At 36.0% G+C, this 24,273-nt stretch overlaps 1 protein-coding gene and 1 pseudogene across 1 annotated transcript; both read left to right on the top strand.

Annotated features, from left to right (window-relative positions):
• The first annotated feature begins 406 nt into the window (after positions 1-406).
• On the top strand, positions 407-6,222 carry LOC146886165 (uncharacterized; annotated as a pseudogene).
• Positions 6,223-18,118: 11,896 nt separating this feature from the next.
• Positions 18,119-20,183, top strand: LOC114183163 (uncharacterized). Its single transcript, XM_028070076.2, has 2 exons — positions 18,119-18,356; positions 19,638-20,183. Exons 1-2 carry the CDS (start codon positions 18,234-18,236, stop codon positions 19,938-19,940), a joined length of 426 nt encoding a protein of 141 aa, XP_027925877.1. The 5' UTR covers positions 18,119-18,233; the 3' UTR covers positions 19,941-20,183.
• The last annotated feature ends 4,090 nt before the right edge of the window (positions 20,184-24,273 follow it).

The following is a 24,273-nucleotide window of genomic DNA, read 5'->3' as shown; positions in this document are numbered from 1 at the left end:
AAATGTTTATGCAACTTTTAATTTCAATGAATTTGAACTTACAAAATGGAGGTGGTCAAATGTTAATCTCTTATAAAATGTAGTCAAGTCACATGCTAACATTAGAGGTCGTGCCAGTCACATGGCTGCATAATAATTTATGTCAGTCACATGGCTGCATAATAATTTGTGCCACTCACATGGGTACATAAGAAAAAGTGTCAATAACATGAGTACATAAAAGCTCGTGCCACTCACATGATAACATTAACTATCGTTCAAATCACATGTTCACATAATAGAAAGTGACATGATAACTTTAATTTTGGTATAAAAGACTACCATCACTTTCTAAACTCAATCTTAATCTTGCAATTTCTTTTCACTCTGAAAAATCATCGAAAGTTAGGTTCAACCACAACCTCAAATGGAAGGGTCAATGTTTGTTTGTATATACGATGATGGAGAAATCGCCAGTGACGCTCAAATTGGTGTCTACTTTGCATCTGCAAAAACAATCATGATCCGCATCCATAGAGGTTTCGGCTTGTCCAAACTTATTCGCATAATAATGAACAAGGCAAATAGAGATTCAAGGGATGGAGTTCCACTTATTCACTTTAAATTTCCGACTAAAGTTTGTGGTCAACATGTGACATACACTACCACTCAGATCCAAGATGACGACGACATGGATGACGCTTTCGACATGATACATGTAACATCCCGTCAGGATATTACAAATTTATAAATAAATAAAAGCAATAATTTAAAATACGCGGCAGTTAATAATACCTCGTTTTCCCAAAACGCGGGAAAATTCAAAATTTATTAATTAGTCATCAAGAGTTCAAGTCCAAAATCACTAAACATATATTTCATAAAAATCCCGTAAGGGTTTACATCATATTTCAAAAATCAACTGAAAATAAACACCAGTCTTTCCCCAGTCTATCCCCTCTCCGCTGCTAAGTATCACCTGAGCCATCTGCATCAACAACATCTGCTCTCGTGTACCGCGTACACGATCATCGCCAAACATACGCAGATAGGGTGAGCTTAACAGATAAAACATATATAATTATACATATACATATACATATACACATATCACTAAGAATACTTAAACATCCCACATTGTTTACATCTTTTAATTCATACCACCTGATCCCAATCAGATTATTCGTGTTCTACATCGTCTAGTGAATACTTCAACATGACTTGCTGCCATACCTATCGACCACAACCGATAAAACACGTGCAAGTACCATTGCTACGAATCACACACTGTAACGCCAGGTGTAGTTCCTACATGCGAACATAATTCGCAACGTCCCAAGACTACCAAACTCGTCAGCCAACCACTAAGGAGGGCAATCTATTTGGACCCATCCGTACTGGTCACAACCAGCACATTCACACCGGCAACACTCGCCAACCCGAGCCACAACTCAAGGGTTCCTCGTGTTCATCCGTCATCACGAACCACAACTCAAGAGATGCTATTCTGAGCCACAACTCAAGGAATATCACGTGCTTAATCCTTATCCCGAGCCACAACTCAAGGGATACGTTCCGAGCCACAACTCAAGGAACACCAACAATCCCACCTCTAAAGCTCCACTAGACGCCTTGTAGATCACGTATGTCAAATCACAATTCCAAATTGCAGCAGTACAATTCGCTTGGCGGTGGACACGTACCGCCAGGCGCTGCCAGCTCACAGACCGCCTGGCGTGTGTCGCGTACCGCCAGGCGCCTCAGCGCCTCTGATTCAATATTACCGTCGTAACCGCCTGACGGGAAGGCCCTTACCGCTAGGCGCCCCAGAATACGTACCTCTCTGTCAACACGCTTCCGCTTGGCGGAACTTAGCTCGTTGCCAGGCGAGGTATCAGTATCTGCACACTGCTGGTTTTCCTCAGATTCTACAGTCCCTTATCTACTTATTGATTAGCTAGCAAATTACGGGTAGGCTTACCTCTCTTTGGTGATTGCAATTTGATGATCATAGCAACTATATATTTACCATAAGTCTAATAACGTTATGCCACCCCACACCTCGTTCCCATCTCCTTTTTATAAGAGTAAGTATCTTCTCAAATAGGTTCAAGACATCCATTCTATTTGCTCATTCAAACCCACTTAAAGTCAGAGGTTCCACTATTAATCTCACGGCCACTGTTCTCATCCAAATTCTTATAGTTCGTCTCCATCATTCTTTCCTTTTCAACATTACCTCAAGGTCACTCCACTCCTATCTATCACCCTTAACCTCCATAATATTGCTACCACATTTCCACAGTCATACGTCTGTTACAATCTTCCCAACTCCTAACACTTCTACTCCATGTGAAATAGGTAAACATCCCAACTTCCCTCTTCACTAAATCTAAAACCCGATTTTCTGGTATAGCGCCTGGTGGCAGTCTTGGTACCGCCAAGCGGCGCATAACAGTTTTAGGAAATCCCCAGCATTGTTGCACCCAGAAACCCAAACTTGTCCTTACCTTCATTTAACAAGTTCATCAATTCTCGCACCTCAGACAATTCTTAGTACAATATCACACGTAACATGCAACCTGATTCACAATGCCAATAATTCCAACCTTTTATCCCAAACTCGTAAACCCTAACTCACGTTCATGCAATTTCATATAAATTACCCCTTTCGATCACGCATAATTTCAACAAGACATTACCTCAATTCACACACAACAACTGGAATAGTATTTTCATCCGATTAGAATCACCCCAGTGACCCCAAAATACCAAAAATGACTCGAATAGACTCACGTCGCCTGGCAGTTATTCATCTTCGCCAGGCAGTGCATCAGATAGAACCCAGAACGCTGTTTTAGCCTCGTAGCGCCTGGCGGCCGGGACCTTGCCGCCAGGTGGTTCTTACCCAAAGACCAGGAATTGGCTTAACAGAGATGAGTCGCCTGGCGGGTCTTCATCCCTCGCCAGGCAGTTTCTGGAAAAATCCCAGAAACCCAGAAAAAATGACGTAAATAGTAATATACTCATGTACAACATAATTAAACATCAAACAATCATACTAATTACACAACTTAACGCGAAACTCCCCTAACCTAGTTTCCTTGTTAAAAGTTTGAGAAATCCACTAAAGTTCCTCTTCGCTCACCCAAAGTCCTCTTAGTTCTTCCTCCAATCAGTCACAATTCTACACTCAAGCCTGACCACACTCCAATTCTCGTGCTCTGTTTTCTAAGTGCACATACAACTTGCCAAAACCCTTCTCCTTACCTCACTTTGGCCTTTTAAAGGTGTCTTAAAAACTAGGTAATAACACAAAACGAATTTAAGGCTTAATGGTGATGTTTATTGTCATTCATGGACCCTTTATGATCCGTTTCTCAGCCCCCCCCCCCTTGACTGCAATCTTCTCTAGGGTTTACGTTAACCCTTCACCTTCATGCCAAAGCCAAAAATAGCAAAAAGAGTGTTTAAATTGGGTTTCTCCCAAAGTTGAACCCACAACTATGCAATGCCAAACCATCATGCCAATTCATGTTTCATGCTAACCATTATAATCCAATTATCATATTATTTCCTAGCAAGATTAACATATATTAAAATATTACCAAAAATGACTCAAAATTGACATACATAGGACTTGAACACAAGTCCTCTCACACAAACCAAGTACTCTCAACCATTTAAGCTAATACTTTTCCATGTCATACTCATCATAAATTAATGTCATAAATGATTTCCCCACCCGCATTTATTAATTAAACATTTATTTTATTAATTAAATTCCACAGGTCTTACAATACAGGCCACCCCAACTGTTACATCTATTGAACTTTGCGCCACCTACAACTCAGGTACGAGACCTTCTGAAAATATTTCTTTAACACATTTTGATGCGCATCATCCACATCCAAACACTGAACCGCAACAAGAACTATTTGACCTTAACACTACCTACCTAGGGGATTGGGAAAATGATATACAATCATATACCGAACTACTAACCGGTCCGTCTACCTCAAATATTTTTCGAACTCCCACACATCACAATACCCAAAGGTTCTCTCCTCCAGTTATCGTAGAAGTTGAAAACCTAGGTCTACCTACAGCATCCTTAGATGCGTTTAGCGAAGATGAGGACAATATACTTTTTGATCAACATGATGACCATGACGAAACCATAGATGTCCACCCCATACAACAACAACACCTTCACCCTCAGACACATGTCCCTTATAACCCACCACAACACTTCGAATTATATGAAGAATACAACCAGACCCCACACCAGGAATTCCCAAATGCATATGACCACAACACAATGTTGCATGACAACTTTGAGCACGATGTTGGTACACTGACCCAAGGAATGAGGTTCCAAACAAAGAAACAACTTCTAGATGCTTTAAATAGGTACCACATAACAAACCATTGCACCTACAAAACCACACACTCAAACACAACAAGGTTGAGGGTGCAATGTGTGCAACACATGTGTCCTTGAAAATGTCAAGCAATATTACGTACAAGGGACCAAGTGTAGGAAATTAGAAACGTTGAAGGTGTGCATACATGTGCCACACAACTCATAACGCAAGACTACGGGCACTTGGGCTCAAGAATAATATCTCAACATGTAAGACAAATGGTGGAGTCAGACTCATCCACACCAATTGCAACAATAATTTCTTCCATCCAGACCTCTATAGGATATAACACAACCTACAAAAAGGCATGGTTGGCGAAACAACAAGCAATTGAAGATGTGTAAGGAAACTGGGAACAGTCTTACAACCGATTGTCGTGCCTACTATAAGCCATTCAAACTTATTTGCTTGGGTTTGTATACAAGTTGAAAACCAGTCCAATTACAAATGGCGAAGAGGTCCTAGAAAACCAACAACACTTTCGAAGAGTGTTCTGGACATTCAAACCATGCATTGATGGCTTCCCATTTTGCAAATCAATAGTGCAAGTGGACGGAACCTTCCTTTACGGAAGGTATAAGAGCACCCTTCTAGTAGTTGTTGCACAAGATGGGAGAAATAACATTTTTCCCATTGCATTTGCTATAGTAGAGGGTGAAACCGCCGAAGCTTGGTTTTTTTTTTCCTTAAAAACCTAAGGACACACGTTACGCCTCAACAAAATTTATGCTTAATGTCAGACCGCCAAAATTCAATCAGTGCAACATTCAACAGACCCAATAGTGGCTGGACTGAAAGGAACTGCATGCAGGTGTTTTGTATTCGACACATTGCATAAAATTTTACAAGAAGATTCAAGAATACAACTCTGAAAAAGGACCTCGTCAACATAGGTAAGTTATTACATGTAAATTTGTCTTTTTCATTTTTTGGCTGTTAATTTTTCACACCTAATATTAGAAAATAAATTCTTCTTATAATTATATTTGTAGCGTACGCATTGACGGAGCCACGTTGTAACTACTACTACAACATCATTAAAGAAGACAACCCAGAAGCAGCAGCTTGGGTAGACCAAATTCCAAGGGAGCAGCAGTGTCTTGCATATGATCAAGGAAGAAGGTGGGGTCACGTAACAATGAATCTGGCTAAAGCAATAAATTATGTCCTGAAGAAGACAAGGAATTTACCAATTTCATCCATAGTATTGGCCACGTACACTAGGTGCAACACATACTTCACAAAAAGAGGTAGGCAAATAACTACAATGGTCAGTGCTGGTCATGTGTACTCTGAATATGCGACTAACTTCCTACAAGATGTGGACTCCAAGTCAAACACGCACCACGTCCTTGAATTTGATAGAAATACCACAAGATTCAGAGTAGAGGAGATGGTCAATCCTAGAGAAGTACGTCCTGCAGAAAAATTTGTAGTCAGATTAGATGAAAGGTGGTGCAATTGTGGAAAGTTTCAAAAAATACATCTACCATGTTCACATGTTATTGCAGCTTGCAAGCATGCACATCACGACTTCAACATGTACATAAGTCCCCAATATAGGCTGGATGTCATCATGAAAGTATATGACAATTTATTTTGTGAGTTAAGACATGAAGAATATTGGCCACCATACCAAGGACCACAAGTTTGGCCTCATCCTGCCACAAAAAGGAGCGAGAGGGGTCGTCCTAAATCAAGTAGAATTAGGACTGAGATGGACATTAAAGAAGGAAAACAATCAAAAAAGTGTTCCTATTGTAGAATTGAAGGACACACAAGAAATCATTGTCCTAATAACCCTACACGTAGATGATCCACATCAAACCACTTAGTTTATGTTGTACTTTTAATTGTGTTCAATAAATTTGTACTTGATTCAATTCAATGGTACATCTTTTCTTATTATCTTTTATTGTTACTTATTTTACATAAACCAAAAACAAATAACAAAATTATTTAAAATACAATAATGAAATGCTTTCAAATTATTTTACTTATTTTCATCATTTTTAAAATATTTTTTACAAATTTTCAAAGTTTATAATATACAATTTTTAAAAATTATCAAAAATTAAAAGATAACTGTAATTTAATATTAATAAACATCTATTAAAAATAATTAATACTACACAAATTATAAAAAAAAATTAAATTGACGTTTATATTTTTAAATTACACATAAAAAAACTTACTACACAATACAAAATCTATTTTTAAATCAACAAATTCAAAAAAAAAAATCTTTCAAATAATACCTAAAATAACTAAAAACACAATACTAGATCTATTTTAAAAAAATATATTTAACCTTTAATGTAACATTTTTCAAAAAACAAAACAAAAAATAACTCTTATATCTATTTTATTAAAAAGTTTAAAAAATATTATTTCTAATTTATTTAAAAAAATAAAAAAAATAAAAAACCAAGTTCAGAATTCGGATCCCTGAAATCAAATTTTGATTTGGATTGAAAAAAGAAAATCAAACATTAAAGGTTGGAATTTGGCCCCTGAAGGACCGAATTCCCAACTAAAACTAAAAACAATGCTATCCATGTAAATTTAAGGAACAATGTGCCATGCATGTCAAAAAAGGAGCAAACAGTGCTCTTTTGAAAAAAAAATCATTATTTTTTGTATGTGAAATTTCTGCCACTGTAAATTTTTCTTTTTATATATTTATTTGACTTTTTTTAGGAGAAATCTTAATAGGAATTGAAAGTTTCAGTCTTCAATTTTTCATCAAAAATGCCTTTCTTTTTAAGATTAATATTGTTCATATAAAGTTAAGATGTGCAATTCTTATATAATAAAAAGAAGAGAAAATGATCTAGATTACCTTGCAATGTGGCAAAAATAAACTTAAATAATTTGACATAAATGTTAAACATTAAAATAGTATTCACTTTAAATAATATATTATTTTAATTCCAAAATTATTGGCAAAATATTTTTGTCAATACCTTTTTATTATTTTTATTTTTCTTATCATGTCAACAAGTTTGCAACACATGAACAGATCACATCCGTAGATATTGTTACAGTGTAAGAATTGTAATGTTGATTAAGGTCACGTCTTACTTTTTAGTGTAGTTAATTTGTTTAATTTCATTGTTAATTTTTTATTTTTTAGTTAAACCCTTTAATTTTTGTGAGAGAATGGGAAAAAAAAGGAAAAGAAGGACACCATTATGATAAGACTGATATCTTTTAGAATTCAATCTATGCAAATTGGAATGTTAGCAGACACACTCAAATCATAATCATTATAATGGCAGACACATTAAACCCTAAATATTATGATGAGTTCAATGATTAATTAAAACAATTGGTAGTTGAATTTGTCTACATATGCTCTAATAACCCAACTCTTCCACCATCTTGAGCAAACTCACTCATATCACTGTGTTGCGACGATGATTTTTTGTTATTAATTTGAAAATATATAACTCAAATTCAAAAATTTATTATTAGTTAATTCAGAAAACAGTAGATTTGAAAATACTGGAATTTGAAAAAGATTTGCCAATAAAGAAACATTTTATGGTGAAATTACCCTATGTGTACACATGTTAAAAGTTCCTTTTATTAATAATTAATAATATTAACATTTTTGAATTAGGTGCCCTCACGTATTACCTTTCATATATATAAAATCATGTTTTAACTCTTACTGTGATACCATTGTGTTATATGGTTAATACACATAAATAATATTTAATATTTGTAAATTAAAAATATGGTGAAAGTATGCGAAAAAGTGCAAGTCGTAAATAGTAGAAAAAGAAGTCACGAAGTAATGACAATTGAACAAAACATTATATTTATGGTACTTAAAATAGTAGATTCTAACCGTTAAAAGTTATTATTAAAAAATTTCATATAATTAAAATAATCTCTTACATTAATAGGTATTAAAACATTTTGTACAAACGCATTTTAGAAGTGGATAACTTTGTTAGAAAAAAAATTATTACTACTTAAAAATCTTCATAAATTACATTTCTTTTTTTAATTTTTATTTAGTGTCTTCGTATGACTTCAAATAGAAATAAAATTAATTTTAATTTTATTGTCATGTATTTATAACTAAAAACCACTATAATATATATTATATTTATTATTATTTAAAACTTATCGAAGTTTTAAAAAACTGTAAACAATATTTAAATAACTCTTTTAATTTTTATTAAATTTTTCAAAATTTAAAATTATTGATTAATAATTTTTTTATCAATAACTAAATTATTTATTTGATTTAAAATTACTTTATAAATTTATAATAGTAGTAATCTATAAAAAAAAATCTAATACAATGAAAAAAAAAAGCATATGATGTTATTATAATTTGTTTTAAATCATACCTCAAATAAAAATTGTATTAATAAATATTATTTAAAGTTTAAAAATATATGATATTATTATAATTTGTTTTAAATCATCTTAAAAAATATAGGATAGGATACGACATATTTTCGATACGACAATTTATTTTATATTTAAAAAATATATGATGTTGTTGTAATTTGTTTAAATCACACTTCAATAAAAATTTTATTAATAAATATTATCTAAATTGAATATGCTAAATATAATAAATTCAATATACAAATAAAAATTATAATTCGCTATTTCTTGTTTATTGTTTAGAAATAGGAATAGTGTCAATTTCATCTCCTCCATGAGAATCATATATAAATAAGGCACCTTCTATATATGTAAAACTAATGAAAAAAAGTATTAAAGACTAACATTCATTCATTGCCATTATCATGAGTAGTTGTTATAATAAATTATTGTCAATTATATGGGATTACAGTATAAAAACTTATGCAACAATTATAAATTGATTGACAAATGGACCACATCTATGGAAATAATTGACTATGTGAACATCTCATATTATCTCACATATCACATATTTGGAAAATTTCCAACATTCTTCCATGTGGTCCATTTATGCCATTACAATTAATACAAGAAACTAAATACAAGAGTCATGGTGACAAGTAATCCAAAAGTGAGTATTATCTCCCATGTATCACAATATATCAAATCTCTCATCAAAGACTCTTAACTATAATGAATAAACCATATGTTTATTTTAGATCAAACGAAATTTCTCAAAATAAATAAATATGTGCACAACAAAATGAGAAAAACTGAATAAGAGTTTTATCAAAGTAAAAATAATGATTGTCACAACATGGAACCAATTTTCATTTGCACTAAATGATCCTTAAAATTCTTGAATGGCAAGCCTTTAGTCAAAGGATCGACAATCATCAACTCATTGCTAATATGCTCAATGACCACTTAACACGTTTTCTTATGGCTAGATATTTAATGTCAATGTGCTTAATTTGACTTTCACTTCTATTATCCTTAGCCATAAATAATGCAATAGAGTTATCACAATACAACTTCAATGGCCTAGTAATTGAATCCACAACTCTAAACTCAAATATAAAACTCTTCAACTATACACCATGTGAGGTAGCCTCAAAATAAGAAACAAACTCAACCTTCATACGATACTAGAAGTAGTAGTCAAGATCTGCTTTTTGCTACTTCAAAATATAGCTTCACTAGTTAGCAAAATAACATAACCAGATGTTGATTTTCTGGTATTAATGCAACCAACAAAATCTAAATAGAAGTAGCCCATTACCTCAAAACTATTAGTTTGTCTGTATATGAGCATGAAATCCTTTAATCTTTGAAGATATATGATTACCTTATTTGCAGCTTTCTAGTGGCTAACACCTGGATTACTCTGATATCTTCCCAAAACTCCAATTGTGAAATGTGAAGTTTGGAGCAAACCTTACATTAGACTTCTAGTAGTTGAAGCATATGAAACATTCTTCATATGTTCTGGTTCAAGATCATTTTTGGCTCCAATGTTGTAATCTAATTATTGTAAATAAACTTCATAATCACTAGAAATTGTTGATTGATCCTTTGATATATTTTTTAGGTCTTCTTAATGTTGCTTTACTACCTTGATGAAGAACTGGTTACTCAACAACTTGATCTATCTCCAACAATTTGTGGAACTCGAATAAGTAGTTGTCTAATACGCTCTTGAACCAAAGGAGCATGAATGACTATCAATCTATCATTTGATTTAGAGGGTTGTATTTCATTATGATTATTTTGATTTAAATCACTCCCACTAATCAAGTCATTTATAAGAAACTTTACATTCCTTGATTCCACAATTCTAGTGTTATGAGATGGACAATAAAACATTATAACCTTTAGACTTTTTTGCATATCCAATAAAATACAACTAATAGTCTTAGGTTCTAGTTTCTTCTCTTTTGGGTTATAAAATGTCACTTTAGATAGGCATTTTCAAAGGCATATGTGTCATAAATTGGGTTTCCAACCTTTAAATAACTTAAAATGTGTTCTTAAAACATCCTTGGTTAGAACTTAATTCACTATATACACCACCGTCTTAAGTTCTTCAATTCACAAGAATTCAGGAAGCTTTGCATGACTCCTCATGCTTCACATCATATCCATTAAAGTTCGATTTCTTCTATCTGCCACACCATTGTGATATGGAGATCTAGACAAAGTGTATTGGGCAACAATCCCATGTTCTTGAAGAAATTTCGCAAATGGACCAGGTTCTTGTCCACTCATAGTATATTTATCATAGTACTATCCACCTCTAGCTGATCCCACAAAATCTTAAGTTGCTTTTCGCATTATAACTCTACTTTAGCCTTAAAAACATTAAAGGCGTCTAAAGCTTCATCCTTATAATGAAGTAAGTAAAGATACATGTATCGTGAGTAATCATCTAAAAGGTACTTCTTTATGGAGGTAGAGACTGCAATCACAAACTGTACTACTCTAAGGTGCTTCTTTCTTTCTGTTGCTAAGGATCCCCCTTTGGCAAATCCTTTTGCAATAGTGTTAATGGTCCCCCTTAGGGGAGATTTGGATTATGGTGGTTGTCTTCCAACCGTTGTGGGTGGATCACGTCTATTACGATTGTTATCTCTTTCATGTCTTCGGTAGTCTCTTATTCTTTCCTCATACCTTCTAAGCTCCCCTTGACTTCATCTACCTTGGTACGCTATGAATTGTCGGAGATGTTCGACCTGGATAAGTTCTTCGATCTTATCTCTAAGAGTAGTACATTTGTTTGTATTGTGGCTAGAGTTACAGTGGTACCGACACTGTTGCGAAATGTCTACGTTGGAGGGAGTATTAACCCTCTTTGGATGGGTTATAAGGTTAGGATGCAAGGCTTCTTCTAGAATTTGAGACTTGGGAGCATTCAACATAGTATACCTGACAAACCTTGGTGGTTTTGAAGGATTCATTGGTCAAACCTACCTTAGAGGACCTCTGAAAGGTTGTTCCTTATCATGTTTCTTCTCCACAGCATTATCCTCGACTTTATTTTTGTTCTTAAAATCCTTTAATTCTTCCATACGCATGTATTTGGCTGCTTTTATTCTTAACTCAACCATGTTGGCTATTGCTTTCTTGCATAAACAGTCAACGAAAGGCCTTGCTCTTAAGGCAGTCACCATTTGAGGTAATGCAACTTTAGGGCTAAGATTTCTGATATTAGGGCTAGCTTGCTGAAGCGTTCCATGAATGCTCTTAAGGACTCTCCTGTTTCCTAACATATGTTAATCAAAGCCATTGAGGTTAGGTTATACGGTTTAGACATTGCAAACTGGGCCTCGAACTGTGTGGTAAGGGTGTCAAAACAATCTAAAAAAAAAGGGGGGAGTTAGGTGAACCAACTAAGTGCTGCTCCTTTGAGGGAAGTGGGGAACACCTTGCAAAAGATGGCGTCTTCGTGGTATACAAGCTGACTTATGTGAGGTATATATGCACATGCTTGTCAAGATCCGTTGTGCCATAGTATATGTCGATCGTCAAGGTTTTCCAACTCCGTGGTAATGGAGTTTCCAGAATTCCATCAACAAAAGAGTGTTTTCGTTGACGTCACAATAGTGCTTAAGTATCGATCATTCTAGAAGTATGGGTGTTAGCCTTCTGCGTACTTTCCCCTATGGTCTCTCCTCCGAGGGCAGATGAGGTAACCTAAGTCTTACTTGGTCGAGGAGGGTCTTCTTCATCACCATTCTTGAGCTTGTATTTCATCTTAGCATTCTTAGCTCGAAGCTCTACTATCTCCTTTTGGAGTGCCATCATCATCACCATCTGGTTGGTCTCTACTGCCTACGCTTCTTGTCCATTGCTTACCATATTCCTAGTGCACACCATGTGTACTTTAATCTAACTCGACCCCACGATGGATGCCAATGTTCCTATATGAACAGTATGTTCCAATAAGAGACAAATCTTCTTACAAAGGTCGAGATATCTTAGGTCTACACTTGGGTCCACTCTCCTCTCTTTCCTTCGAGTTGCCAGCTCTCTTAACTCTTTCTTGTTGAGGTGTTCTCTTTCGATGAAGGTGTAGAATCCACGACGGCGGGGGTGCCTGCAAAGACATTTTTACGCTCAAGTTAGCTAGTGCAATAAATGTAGGTGGTTGCAATAAATGAGATCAATTTCTTACCCCATGAACAATGCTATTTATACTACCTGGATGAGCCTAGACTATGGGGCTTGGATTTTGTAAGATTAGGCCATTTTAATGTCTTGCTTAATTATACGTATTTCCTTTAATCATTCCACGATTTGTCCTTTTGCCTAGGTGGCTCTGTACTGCAACAATGACGTATATGTATCCTTTCGTCTATGTTGAAATGTTCTCTACCTTCGTGCTATAGGGACGTATTTGGCTCTATACGTACAATAGCCTCCTGAGTCAAGACAATCTTAATTGAGAGTCTTTAATGTAGTTTGGGTGCTTCTTGTTATGATTATGAGAGAGAGAAAGAAACTATAAGTTTATCACGAAAGTTTTGAAAACTATCCCTCGAGACAGTTTTCGTAAGAGCATCTGTAACTTGAAGCTGGGGTGGAATATATTGAACACGAAGATGCTATTTTCGAACATGATCACGGACATAGTGAACATCAAGGGCGAAGTGCTTGGTTTTGGAATGAAAGATGGGATTGGCTGTGAGTAAAACTGCACCAAGATTATCAGAATATATAGTGGGCGCAGAAGGAGAAAGGGAAAGCTCTTTGAGAAGAGAAACCATCCAAGAGAGTTCAGTTGTTGCAGAAGCAATGCTGCGAAATTCTGCTTCAGTGGTGCTGCGAGAAACAACTGCCTGCTTTTTCGACGACCAAGTGACAAGATTCGATCCAAGATATATATAGAAACCCGAAGTCGACTTTCGATCACTTGGATCTGAACCCCAGTCAGCATCTGCAAAACAGCAAAGAGTAAGATCCGTGTTTGATATGAAACGGATGCCAAAATGAGTAGTGCCAGCAACATATCTTAAAATTTGTTTGACCGCTTGCCAATGATGGAAGTTGTGGTTGGTGCATAAACTGAGAAACCTTGTTAACTGCATACGTGAGATCCGGACGTGTGAAAGTAAGGTACTGAAGAGCCCCAACAGTTTGTCGATATAACGTGGGATCCAAAAATGCTTCAGAGCCATGAGGTGTGAGCTTAAGAGAGGTTGCCATTGGTGTTGGTTGAGGTTTTGCGGAAGTCAGGCTTGCCTTACAGAGAATCTGATTTGCATATTTTGTTTGTAAGGAGAAGAGAGCCACTTGGTTGCCAATGAGCTTCAATACCAAGGAAGAAATGAAGTTTGCCAAGGTCTTTGAGTGAAAAGGTGTTGTTGATAGTGGTAATGAGCTTTTGAATGGCAGAAGAAGACGTTCTTGTAACAAGGATGTCATCAACATAAATAAGTATAAGTATGGTGGAAGAAGATGATTGTTAGACAAATAACGAAGGATCAGAAATAGTGAATATAAAGCCAAGCTGAATAAGAGTGGTACTTAGCTTTTGATACCAAGCTCTTGGAGCCTGCTTTAAACCATAGATAGCTTTGTTTAGTTTGCAAACGTATCCGGGTTGAGAACAAAAACTGTGTGGTTGTTCCATGTACACAAGTTCGTCAAGATCACCATTGAGAAAAGCGTTGTTAATGTCAAGTTGACGAATAGTCTAACCAGCCGAGGAGCAAGAGATAACACTAAACGAATCGTGGTTGGTTTCACAACAGGGCTGAAAGTCTCGAAATAGTCAAGACCCTCAATTTGATTGAATCCACGTGCAACCAAGCATGCTTTGCGTCGTTCAAGGGTACCATCGGGATTATATTTGTTTTTGAAAATCCATTTTGACGTGATGATGTGAGCACCGCGGGGAGGTTGAACCAATGTCCAAGTCTTGTTTTTGAGGAGTGCATCAAATTCAACTTGCATGGCTTATTTCCATGCAGGGTCAATAAGCGCATCATGTGCACATAGAGGAACAAAATCAGTGGTAGTAGAAACCCAAGCTTTTGGTTTAAAGATACCAGACTTAGCTCTAGTTTGAATTGGATGCACGTTAATAAGAGTGTGTGCTGAGGAGGAAGCCACAAAATCAGTTAATGTTGGAGCCTGGGATGCGCTAGAATTCAAGGATGCAATAGAGTGAGGAGAGTCTTGAGTCTGAGATACTGCATCTTCTGAGACTGAAGGATGTTCCGAAGAAGATGAAGGAAAGGGCATGCATGGTACAAAGGAGTCTAATGGAGCAACAGGTGTATGTGGTTGATGTGGGGTTGTGGGAAGAAGAAGCAATGTTGATGAAGGAGCATCACCACCCAACACAGGAGCGGAAGATTGAGGTGCAAACATATTTGGAACACATTTATAAGGAAATTCATTTTCGTTAAAAATAACATCCATGGATGTATACAACTTACCATTTGGATGAAGACATAAGTAGCCTTTTTTGTTTACAGAATATCCAAGAAACAAACATGCATGGGATTTAAAATCAAATTTATGTTTATTGTATGAACGTAAAAGAGGAAAGCAAGTGCAACCAAAAACACGAAACAATTCATATTTTGGTGGATGATGATAAAGGATTTCATGAGGAGTTTTATATTGAAGAATAGATGTGGGTAAATTATTTATAACCAAAGTTGCAGCTTTGAAGGCAAAATCCCAGTATTTTAAGGATATAGATGCATGTGCAAGGAAACTCAAACCAGTCTCAACAATGTGTCTGTGCTTCCTCTCAACAGTCCCATTTTGAGGATGAGAGTAAGGACAAGTATAATGATGAATGATGCCAAACTTAGCTAAGAACTTATCAAAATGTATAAATTCACGAGCATTATCGGTTTGAATGGCTTTTATAGAAAAACCTAATTGTTTTTCAATCATTGTTTTGAAATTAATAAAGATGTCAAAAGATTGAGATTTTGAATGAAGCATGTAAACCCACGTGAATCTGGAAAAAGCATCAACAAAGGAAATGTAATACCTATCACCATTAACAGAGCAAACTTGTGCTGGACCCCAAATGTCAACAAAGATTAATTCTAGTGGGTGTGTGTAGACTGTGTGAGATGTAGTAAAAGGTAGCTGATGTATCTTAGATATAGCACAAGAGTTGCAGAAAACAGAGTCAGTGTTAAAAGAAATGTTACAACTTTGTAGAATTCTCTTTATAGTTTGAAGAGTAGCATGGCCCATGCGTGAATGCCATAGGTCCAAAACCGATGAAGAAGCAGTCGAGACTTGATGAACTTGGGGCTTGTGTGAGCATTTCAGCGTAGGAAAAACATATATGCCATCTTTAAGTTGTCCATTGAAGTAGAATCTGTTTTGTGACCTGGTGTTTTACATTACAATGAGAAGGAATCCATTGTAGTTGGTTTTAGATGTGAAGTTTGAAGAGTCACTTGTTATGTGATGTGAAGCCCCACTATTAGGGTACCAAAGAGTTTCAGGCATAGTAGAGATAGAAGACAATTGATCATAGTTATCAATATTGGAAGGAGAAACCTGAGAGTTATGTAATTGAATAGGCGGTTGAAAATCTTGATCAAAGCGATGCCAACACGAAGCTACGGTGTGCCCATATTTCATGCAGAGTTGACATTGAAGACGCGTATTTGAATTTTGATGCGATGAAGAAGGTGTGGATTGGGAGGAGTTGTTCTTGAAGCTTCGGCCTCCACGTACAGAAGATGGTGGACGTGATCGTTGTCGACCAGCACGATCTTGAAACCTGCCACGAGTGGAAGAATGTCAATAAGATGTGGTGGCATGGACCTGAAAGACATTATCAGCTTGTTTGTGTTTCTCTAAGCGTTCTTCATGCGCAAGAAGCAATGCTTCTATTTCTTCAACAGTGTATGGTTCTGTGCGGGAGAGGATGGATGTAACGAACCCATTGTAATCATCCGACAACCCATCAAGGATGGCTTCAATATGACAGCGTCAGAAAGAGGAGATCCGATGGCGGCTAACGAATCTACGGTCTTCTTGATATCAAGAATGTACGTAGATATGGAACGATCTTTCTTGGACACTTTTAGTTGAAGCTTTAGCTTTTTCACACGCGCTCTGGATTGACTTGCGAAGTATATCGTTAATTTTTTCCAAATAGCGGTCGACGTACGAAGACCTACCATTTTTGTTAACATAGGAGAAGACATTGAGCCCAATAGCCACGCTACAATGAGGTTATCTTGTTGTTGATGGTGAACATATGCAGGATTGATGATGGAGGATTCTGCTGCACTTTGTGTCAAGAACTTGGGTGGAGCTGGAGTGGCATCAAGAAAATGGAAAAAATGCAAACCGTAAATGGTTGCCAGGATTTGATGCTCCCAAACTAGAAAATTTTCATCATCTAACTTGATGCTAAGGGTGGAGGGAAAGAAATGGAGGGAGGACGAAGAAGAAGGCATAGAGGCAATATCAGATTGGGTAGTGCTTGCGGAAGTCATGGTGAAGAAAAAAAATCAAGCTCCGGATACCATGTTATGATTATGAGAGAGAGAAAGAAATAAAACGTTGCATGATATTGAATTGTATTGATACAGAGAGAGAAAGTCTTAATATAGACAAGCCTAGAACTAATTATACTAGTGTAACCGAAGATGTATAACAAACTACAGTAACTAACCATAATAGAATTATATATACTCTTAACACTTCTTAATACTTTGAGTTTACCTATTTTATATAAAAAAAAATCTTTTTTTCTCGACACTTCACTTTCCTAACCTTTATCTACACAGAAGATAATCATTACACTAATAATCTTTTTAAAAACAATGAATTGGATTTTACATAGTTTAATGTTGTTTTTACTATATTTTTTTCGTTGTAGATATTAATTCTACGATTTACGTTGCATACAAGTGTAAACTCTACAACTTTGTTTTCAATACAGTTGTATTCTTTTTAAGAGTATGCTTATTTGTTTTTTTAGCACGAATACTACTTTGGAGGCTAACTTATCCAAAATGTCACGAGTGATAATGATATCAACATGTGAACTTGAAAAAAAAATATTATAAATGTCATATTAACCATTTTTTATGTTTAAACAGATTTAAAATAAGATATTAAAATATAGATAACTTTCCATGTTTCCACAAATTCAAAGGCAAATCAAAGTCGTGCATTGCCTTCCAATTCCAAGGTGCGAAAACGACTGTGCAGCAGCAAGCACCCCTTCATTTGCCCTTCCTTTTCTCACACTTTTCTTCTTTCCTTGTACTATTATTATAAATAAATAAATATCAAAAGTATTTAGTATTATTTATTATTTTCTATATATTCTCAGGAAGCAATGTTTCTTATTCTCATTTCACAATCTTCTCTTCTGTTCCTTCTGCTTTGTCTTTCTCCACTCATCTCCTCTTCTCTCTTCTCTTTCTTCTCTCGATCATGACTGGGATTGCCGATGAAGCTCCCGTGACCCTCGACACGCTCAAGCAGTTAATGGCTCAGTTTGCCAAGGAGAGAGACTGGGACCGTTTTCACAGCCCAAGAAACCTTCTCTTGGCTCTGGTATGCTTCTTTTCCAATACCCTATGAACAAAAATGATATTTTTTTGGCTTACTGTTGCACCCTTTTGTGAACTTTATTGGTTTATCGTGTAGTTTGTACCGTGTACTCGTGTTTTTTTATGTGGGTAACGTGGTTCTTTTTGATCCATGAAAGAAGGAAAGGGTATATAGAGAAGAAGAAGAAGAAGAATCTCTTTGTTGTTATTGTAATTTTTTGACCGTTTTCTTTTCGGGTTTTGTAGACGACTCACCTGACTCATACTTTATATATAATGGGGTTGTAGCGGATTCTTAATGTTTGCTTAAAAAAAAAATTTCTTGCAAGTTGGCCTTTTTTTTAAGAGGGTTGAGGCTATAGGCTAATTTTAAGTTTTTGTAGTTTGTTTAAAGTAAAATCATTTTTATTTTAAATTTGTATTAAAAGGTTTAACATCAAGTGTGAATTAAAATTTAATATAGATTTCTCATCTCAAAGGGAGAGGTTTTTTAATTGCTTTTACTTGTATTGTAAAGTATTTTATTCAATAGAATTGTTTCTCTTGCATTTTTTAATTATGTAATCGTGTTTGGTTTAACCTCTTATGTGCCACTGTTTATACACATCTCCGGTGAGAAATTGATCATTTGACTCTAAATAGTAGAAGAAGAAGGTTCTATGTAGTTTCATGTCTTCATAAACTAGTGAAATTGAAATAAAGAGAGAGATGGTGTAAGGTAAATAGATTGTTGTAGTTTATAGTAGTAATATATTAATTGATTATAGGATGCATTTTTAAAATATATATTTAGAGTGAATGAAAATTTAGTCAATATTTTTAAATGCAATTAGTTTCTAATTAAGACAAATTAAAGCGTTTTGTTTTGACCGAGAATCACGTAAACCGCCAGGGAACACGGCGAGTTGGATCAAATGACTCACTACCCATTGAAATGTGCAATCACTTTTTCATAATTAGTATTTGTCATTGTCTTTTTTGAGATTTTGTCACCTTGTCACAAACCCTAGTCAAAATCGACTTTGCAATGTAAACAGATTCCATGTCGTTGTTACCATAGAAGATTTGTAATTTTTTCGGCCTTCATTTTCGCTTTAACTTTTTAACTTTTGTTCCCACCAAGAGTACACAAGTGGGACATAACCATGTTTAATGTTATGCTCAAGGACAAGCTGAAGCTGCCAAAATAACACAGTCCCAAAATAAGTTGTTTCAGTCTGATGATAATGTTGCAAATATTAACATAAAAATCGAGTCTTTTTTATGTTGTTTTTGCCGTTGATAGGTGGGTGAAGTAGGAGAATTGTCTGAGATATTTCAGTGGAAAGGAGAGGTTCCAAAGGGTCTTCCAGATTGGAAAGAGGAAGAAAAGGTTCATCTTGGTGAAGAACTTTCTGATGTGTTGCTTTACCTTGTGAGGCTCTCTGACATTTGTGGTGTTGATCTTGGTAAAGCTGCTTTGAGAAAGGTTCAACTCAATGCCATAAAATACCCTGCAAAAATTTGCAAAGAGGTGGTTTCATCAGTTTCAAGCACCCCAGAGGAAAACCCTTCCACCAACAATGGCACTGCCCCTGATGCTGACTGATATATGAATTGTTGTTATTCTTGTAATAGCAGTAATCATGTGATGAATAGCTGAATTAGGGGTGAAGTGGGAAATAGGGCATGGTGGTTTTGTACAATGGTTTGTGCAGTGTTTTGCATGGAAACTAAACTAATGTTTAGTGTCTGGTAGTTGGTACGTTTATTCTATCAGATTTGTTTTCACTGTTTTGGCAGAATCAAATCCCGTGACAGATATCAGATATGAAGAGATCTAATTCTTCCATTTTTGGTTACCTTACCTTTTACGTTTTTGGGGACATTTTGGATGCAGAAATAGGTTCCGGATTCTCTGCAATTTGATTTTTGTTGGTGACCTTTCGTCCTATATTAAATCTATATACATGTTTCTGGATCCTTCTGTCTGAGAAAACATGTTTTTTGGGGGTTGAATTTCGACAGGTGAGCCGAATTGAAATTCTTTTGGTGTTTGGAAAGCGAAAATGGTTGTTTTCTTCCCTCATGGGAAGGAAAATCAGGGTCTTTGTCGATTTGTGTGTGGCTATGAGTAGCTTTACTGTGTTGCAGAACAGCCAAAATCATGAATAGTTAAGAAACGATGTTGCCGCGCAGATAATGAGGTGATTGTTGATTACAGTTCTAAACGGGACGTGAGAGGACCCTTTGTGCAAAAAGTGAGAGCAGTTTGGATTATTTTATTCCAACGTTTAAAAGCCGGTTTCACTGACTTTGCCATGAAAAGGAGTTCTGTTGGTAAAAGATTTAAGATTTTACTGTTCAAGTCAAAGTTAATTATGTTATTGTTTAAATTTTAAAGAGTTTTTTGAACTATAGTTATATCCTCTGTTTTCTTTATAGAGTGATGCATATTTACGCCGTGTTCGGTGTTGTATTGTTTAAATAAATTTGGAAGAGTGGATTTGGTACGTGAGAGCGTGTTTGGTTTAGATGAATTGAAGAGATATTTGAGAGTTGATTTTGGGGGATGGATGAATTATTTTATCCCTTCAAAAGTGTGAGGATACGAGTATACTGTATCTGTTTATGAAACTACCCTTCAATTTTGTTTCCCTTTCCAAAACCACGTGCACATCAGATTCTTGGTGTGACTTCCTCTTATGGAAGCTGATGTGAATGTAGTGTGCTGTGGTGTTATGAGAGGAGGATGACATTGATTACGTAACCGGTGCCTTGACACTTGTGTCAATGCTTTTTATTTTATTTTTTTTTTACTTTTTTTTAATTTTTTTAATTTTTTTTTTACTTTTTTTTAAACTTTCTTTTAACTTTATATAAATTTTGTTTAAAATTTAATTGTTTAACTTTCTTTTAAAATTGAATTGTATAAATTTTTTTACATTCATAAAAATTTAATTTTTTTATTTTAAAATTTTATATAATTTTAATATTTTTAAATTCGTATTAATTAATTATAATTATTTTTATAATATTAAATTATAAAATCATTCTCTTTTTCAATCAAGGGTATTTTGGTAACTTTCTAATTCTATCTATTTTTACAATTTATTTTATCTATCACATCAATCAAATATTTCACTAATTTTCATAAAACTTATCTCCAAATCCATCCACTTTACCCTCTAAATCCACTAAAAAAAAAAATACAAAAATTTATCCACCCAAATCTACACAAATTCATCTTCACACTCTCTCCAATATCCATCCCCCAAAGGAACACACCCTTACGCAGTGTTCACATGAAGGAATTGTGTAACATCCCTTCCGGATATTACGAATTTAATAAAATGAAAAGAAATAATACATCAGCATCATTTATTTTAAAAAAAATAAATAATAACGTCGTAGTTAATAATACCTCATTTCCCAAGACGCGGGAAATTTAAGTCTTTATTTCACATATCGATAATGAAAATTCAAACAGTATTCGTCAATTATAAAATAAAAAGTCCAAGAACATAAATGTTTACAACTGATTCAAAATCATAAAAATAAAATCCCCAAGCTATCTCCTCTCTGTAGCTAAGCCTCACCAACTCCACCTGCACCATCACCTGCTCACGTGTACCGCGTACACGATCATCGCCAAACACAAGCAGATAGGGTGAGCTAACAGTTTAAACATACAAGAATATATATCAATATACACATACATGTTTAACCAGTACAAATAATATAACAACAACACCAATTCTTTCTTTATACGGCATGGCCACCACCATATCAAGTATCCTTTATTTTCCCACAGAGTCTTACTCTATTTCCATCACATGGCCACCACCATGTACACCGATGCACCTAATGGAAGTCACGTTACCTTCCCTCCACATGGCCACCACCATGTATATTAAGTACATAAGGAAACCTCGTTCCAGTTCTTCTCATGGCCACAACCATGTTAGCAGTGTTATATATCTTCTATTGAGTATCTCCAGGTGCCTTGCTGCCACACCTATCGGCCACAACCGATAGAGCACGTGCGGAAACCATGCTACGGATCACACACCGTAATGCCAGGTGGAGTTCCCAAATACGAACGTAGATAACGTTCCAGGACTAACAAACTCGTCAACAACCACTGAGGAGGGCAATCCATCTGGACCCATCCGTACTGGCCACAACCAGCACACTCACACCAGCACACTCGCCAACCCGAGCCACAACTCAAGGTTCCTCGTGTTCATCCGCTATCCCGAGCCACAACTCAAGGGAAGTCATTCCGGGCCACAACCCATAGAATGCCACGTGCTTAACCCCTATCCTGAGCCACAACTCAAGGATACGTTCCGGGCCACAACCCATGGAACACCAGCAAGCCCACCATTGAGATATGTTAGGAGCCTTATAGTCCAACATCACCATTCAACTCCCATTCATCCAATACCACCAAAATTTGGTTACCCTTACGCCACATCCATCCAACCTATGCTTAATCTCCCAGTTCTCGCCTAAGCACTCCAGTTCATCTCGCTTAGGCTAGGTTATCTCGCTTGGGCGAGTTCCATACACAAAACCTGCCACGAACCCTCGCTTAGGCGAGTCACACTCGCTTGGGCGGGTTCACGTTTCGCCCAAAACCCTCATCTCTCACTTGGGCTGTGAGTTAAACCCTCATTAGAATTCCCTTCAAACTCTCGCTTAGGCGAGAAACTCTCGCCTGGGCGAGACGCATGCTCGCCTAAACACCAAACCGCGCCTGCGCGAGATGAGCAACCAACACACTCGAAACACACACGGATTCTCGCTTGGGCGAGTCACACTCGCCTAAGCGAGATAATCTGTCGCCCAAGTCTAAATACCCTGCCTGAGCGAGATGCTCGAACAGAGCCTGAAACTCATGCCCTGCAACTCTCGCCTAGGCGAGTCCAGTTCGCTTGAGCGATAATTGCAGGTTTGGGCGTTTTTTTACACGCACAACAGCCGCAATCAGACCTAAAACACACCCTAATTTCATACCATTCATGTAGAACAATCACATTAGACCTGTGAGCATAACTGGACCCTAAATATAAGCCCCAACAACACAACTTTGCACAATTTTAGTATATACCGTTCATAACCCCAAAATACTCATGCATTTAGGCCAACATTCAATAGAACAGTACCAAAACCCAAAACCCTTAATTCCCTCAGGTGCAACACGACATTCAGCACACAAATTCATCACAGATCATGCAAAACGACACCATAAGCATAGAAATTCGGCTTAGCTCCCCTAACCTGAAAAATCCCTTGCTTAACTTCTGAAATTAGGGAATTTCCTTTGATCACCAAGGCTTGCCTTAATTCACCACTTTAATTACCCTCAATACTTCACTCCTAACTCTCATTTCACTCCAAATTTTCGTCCTCCCTCTATAGCTCTCAGAAACAGCCTTCCAAAACCCTATTCTCCTCTCAAATTTTGCCTTTTATAGGTCTTACTAATTTGGTTAATAAAAAAACGGGAATTAACTTTTATTTCTATTCAAGGCCTATCACTTAATGGTTTTTCAGCCCCTTTAGCTACCCCCCCCTTCTGCTAGGTTCAAACCCACACCATGCCAAAGTTAAATCAACTCTAAACCATCAGGCCAACCCATGTTTCTTGCTAAGACATACAATTCAAGCATTATCTCATATTAAGTGTGGCCCAACATATTATTAAAACATTAATAACAAAATACACATAATTGGCATACATAAGACTCGAACCCAAGTCCTCTCACACAATCAAAATACTCTCAACCACTTGAGCTAGTACTTTTCCACGTCATACATAACAGAATTTAATGTCATAAATGCACAACCCTCCCGCATTTATTATTTAATTATTTATTTAATTAATTAAATTCCTCGGATCTTACAAATTGCACTGTTGAATTAGATTTGAGAGA

Source organism: Vigna unguiculata, chromosome 5 (genome assembly GCF_037176805.1).
Source record: "Vigna unguiculata cultivar grain cowpea cultivar isolate G323 ecotype 2 chromosome 5, ASM3717680v1, whole genome shotgun sequence".
In the NCBI taxonomy this organism is placed as follows: Eukaryota; Viridiplantae; Streptophyta; class Magnoliopsida; order Fabales; family Fabaceae; genus Vigna; species Vigna unguiculata.
The sequence above is the reverse complement of the archived record's forward strand: the minus strand, read 5'-3'. Positions and strand labels throughout refer to the sequence as shown.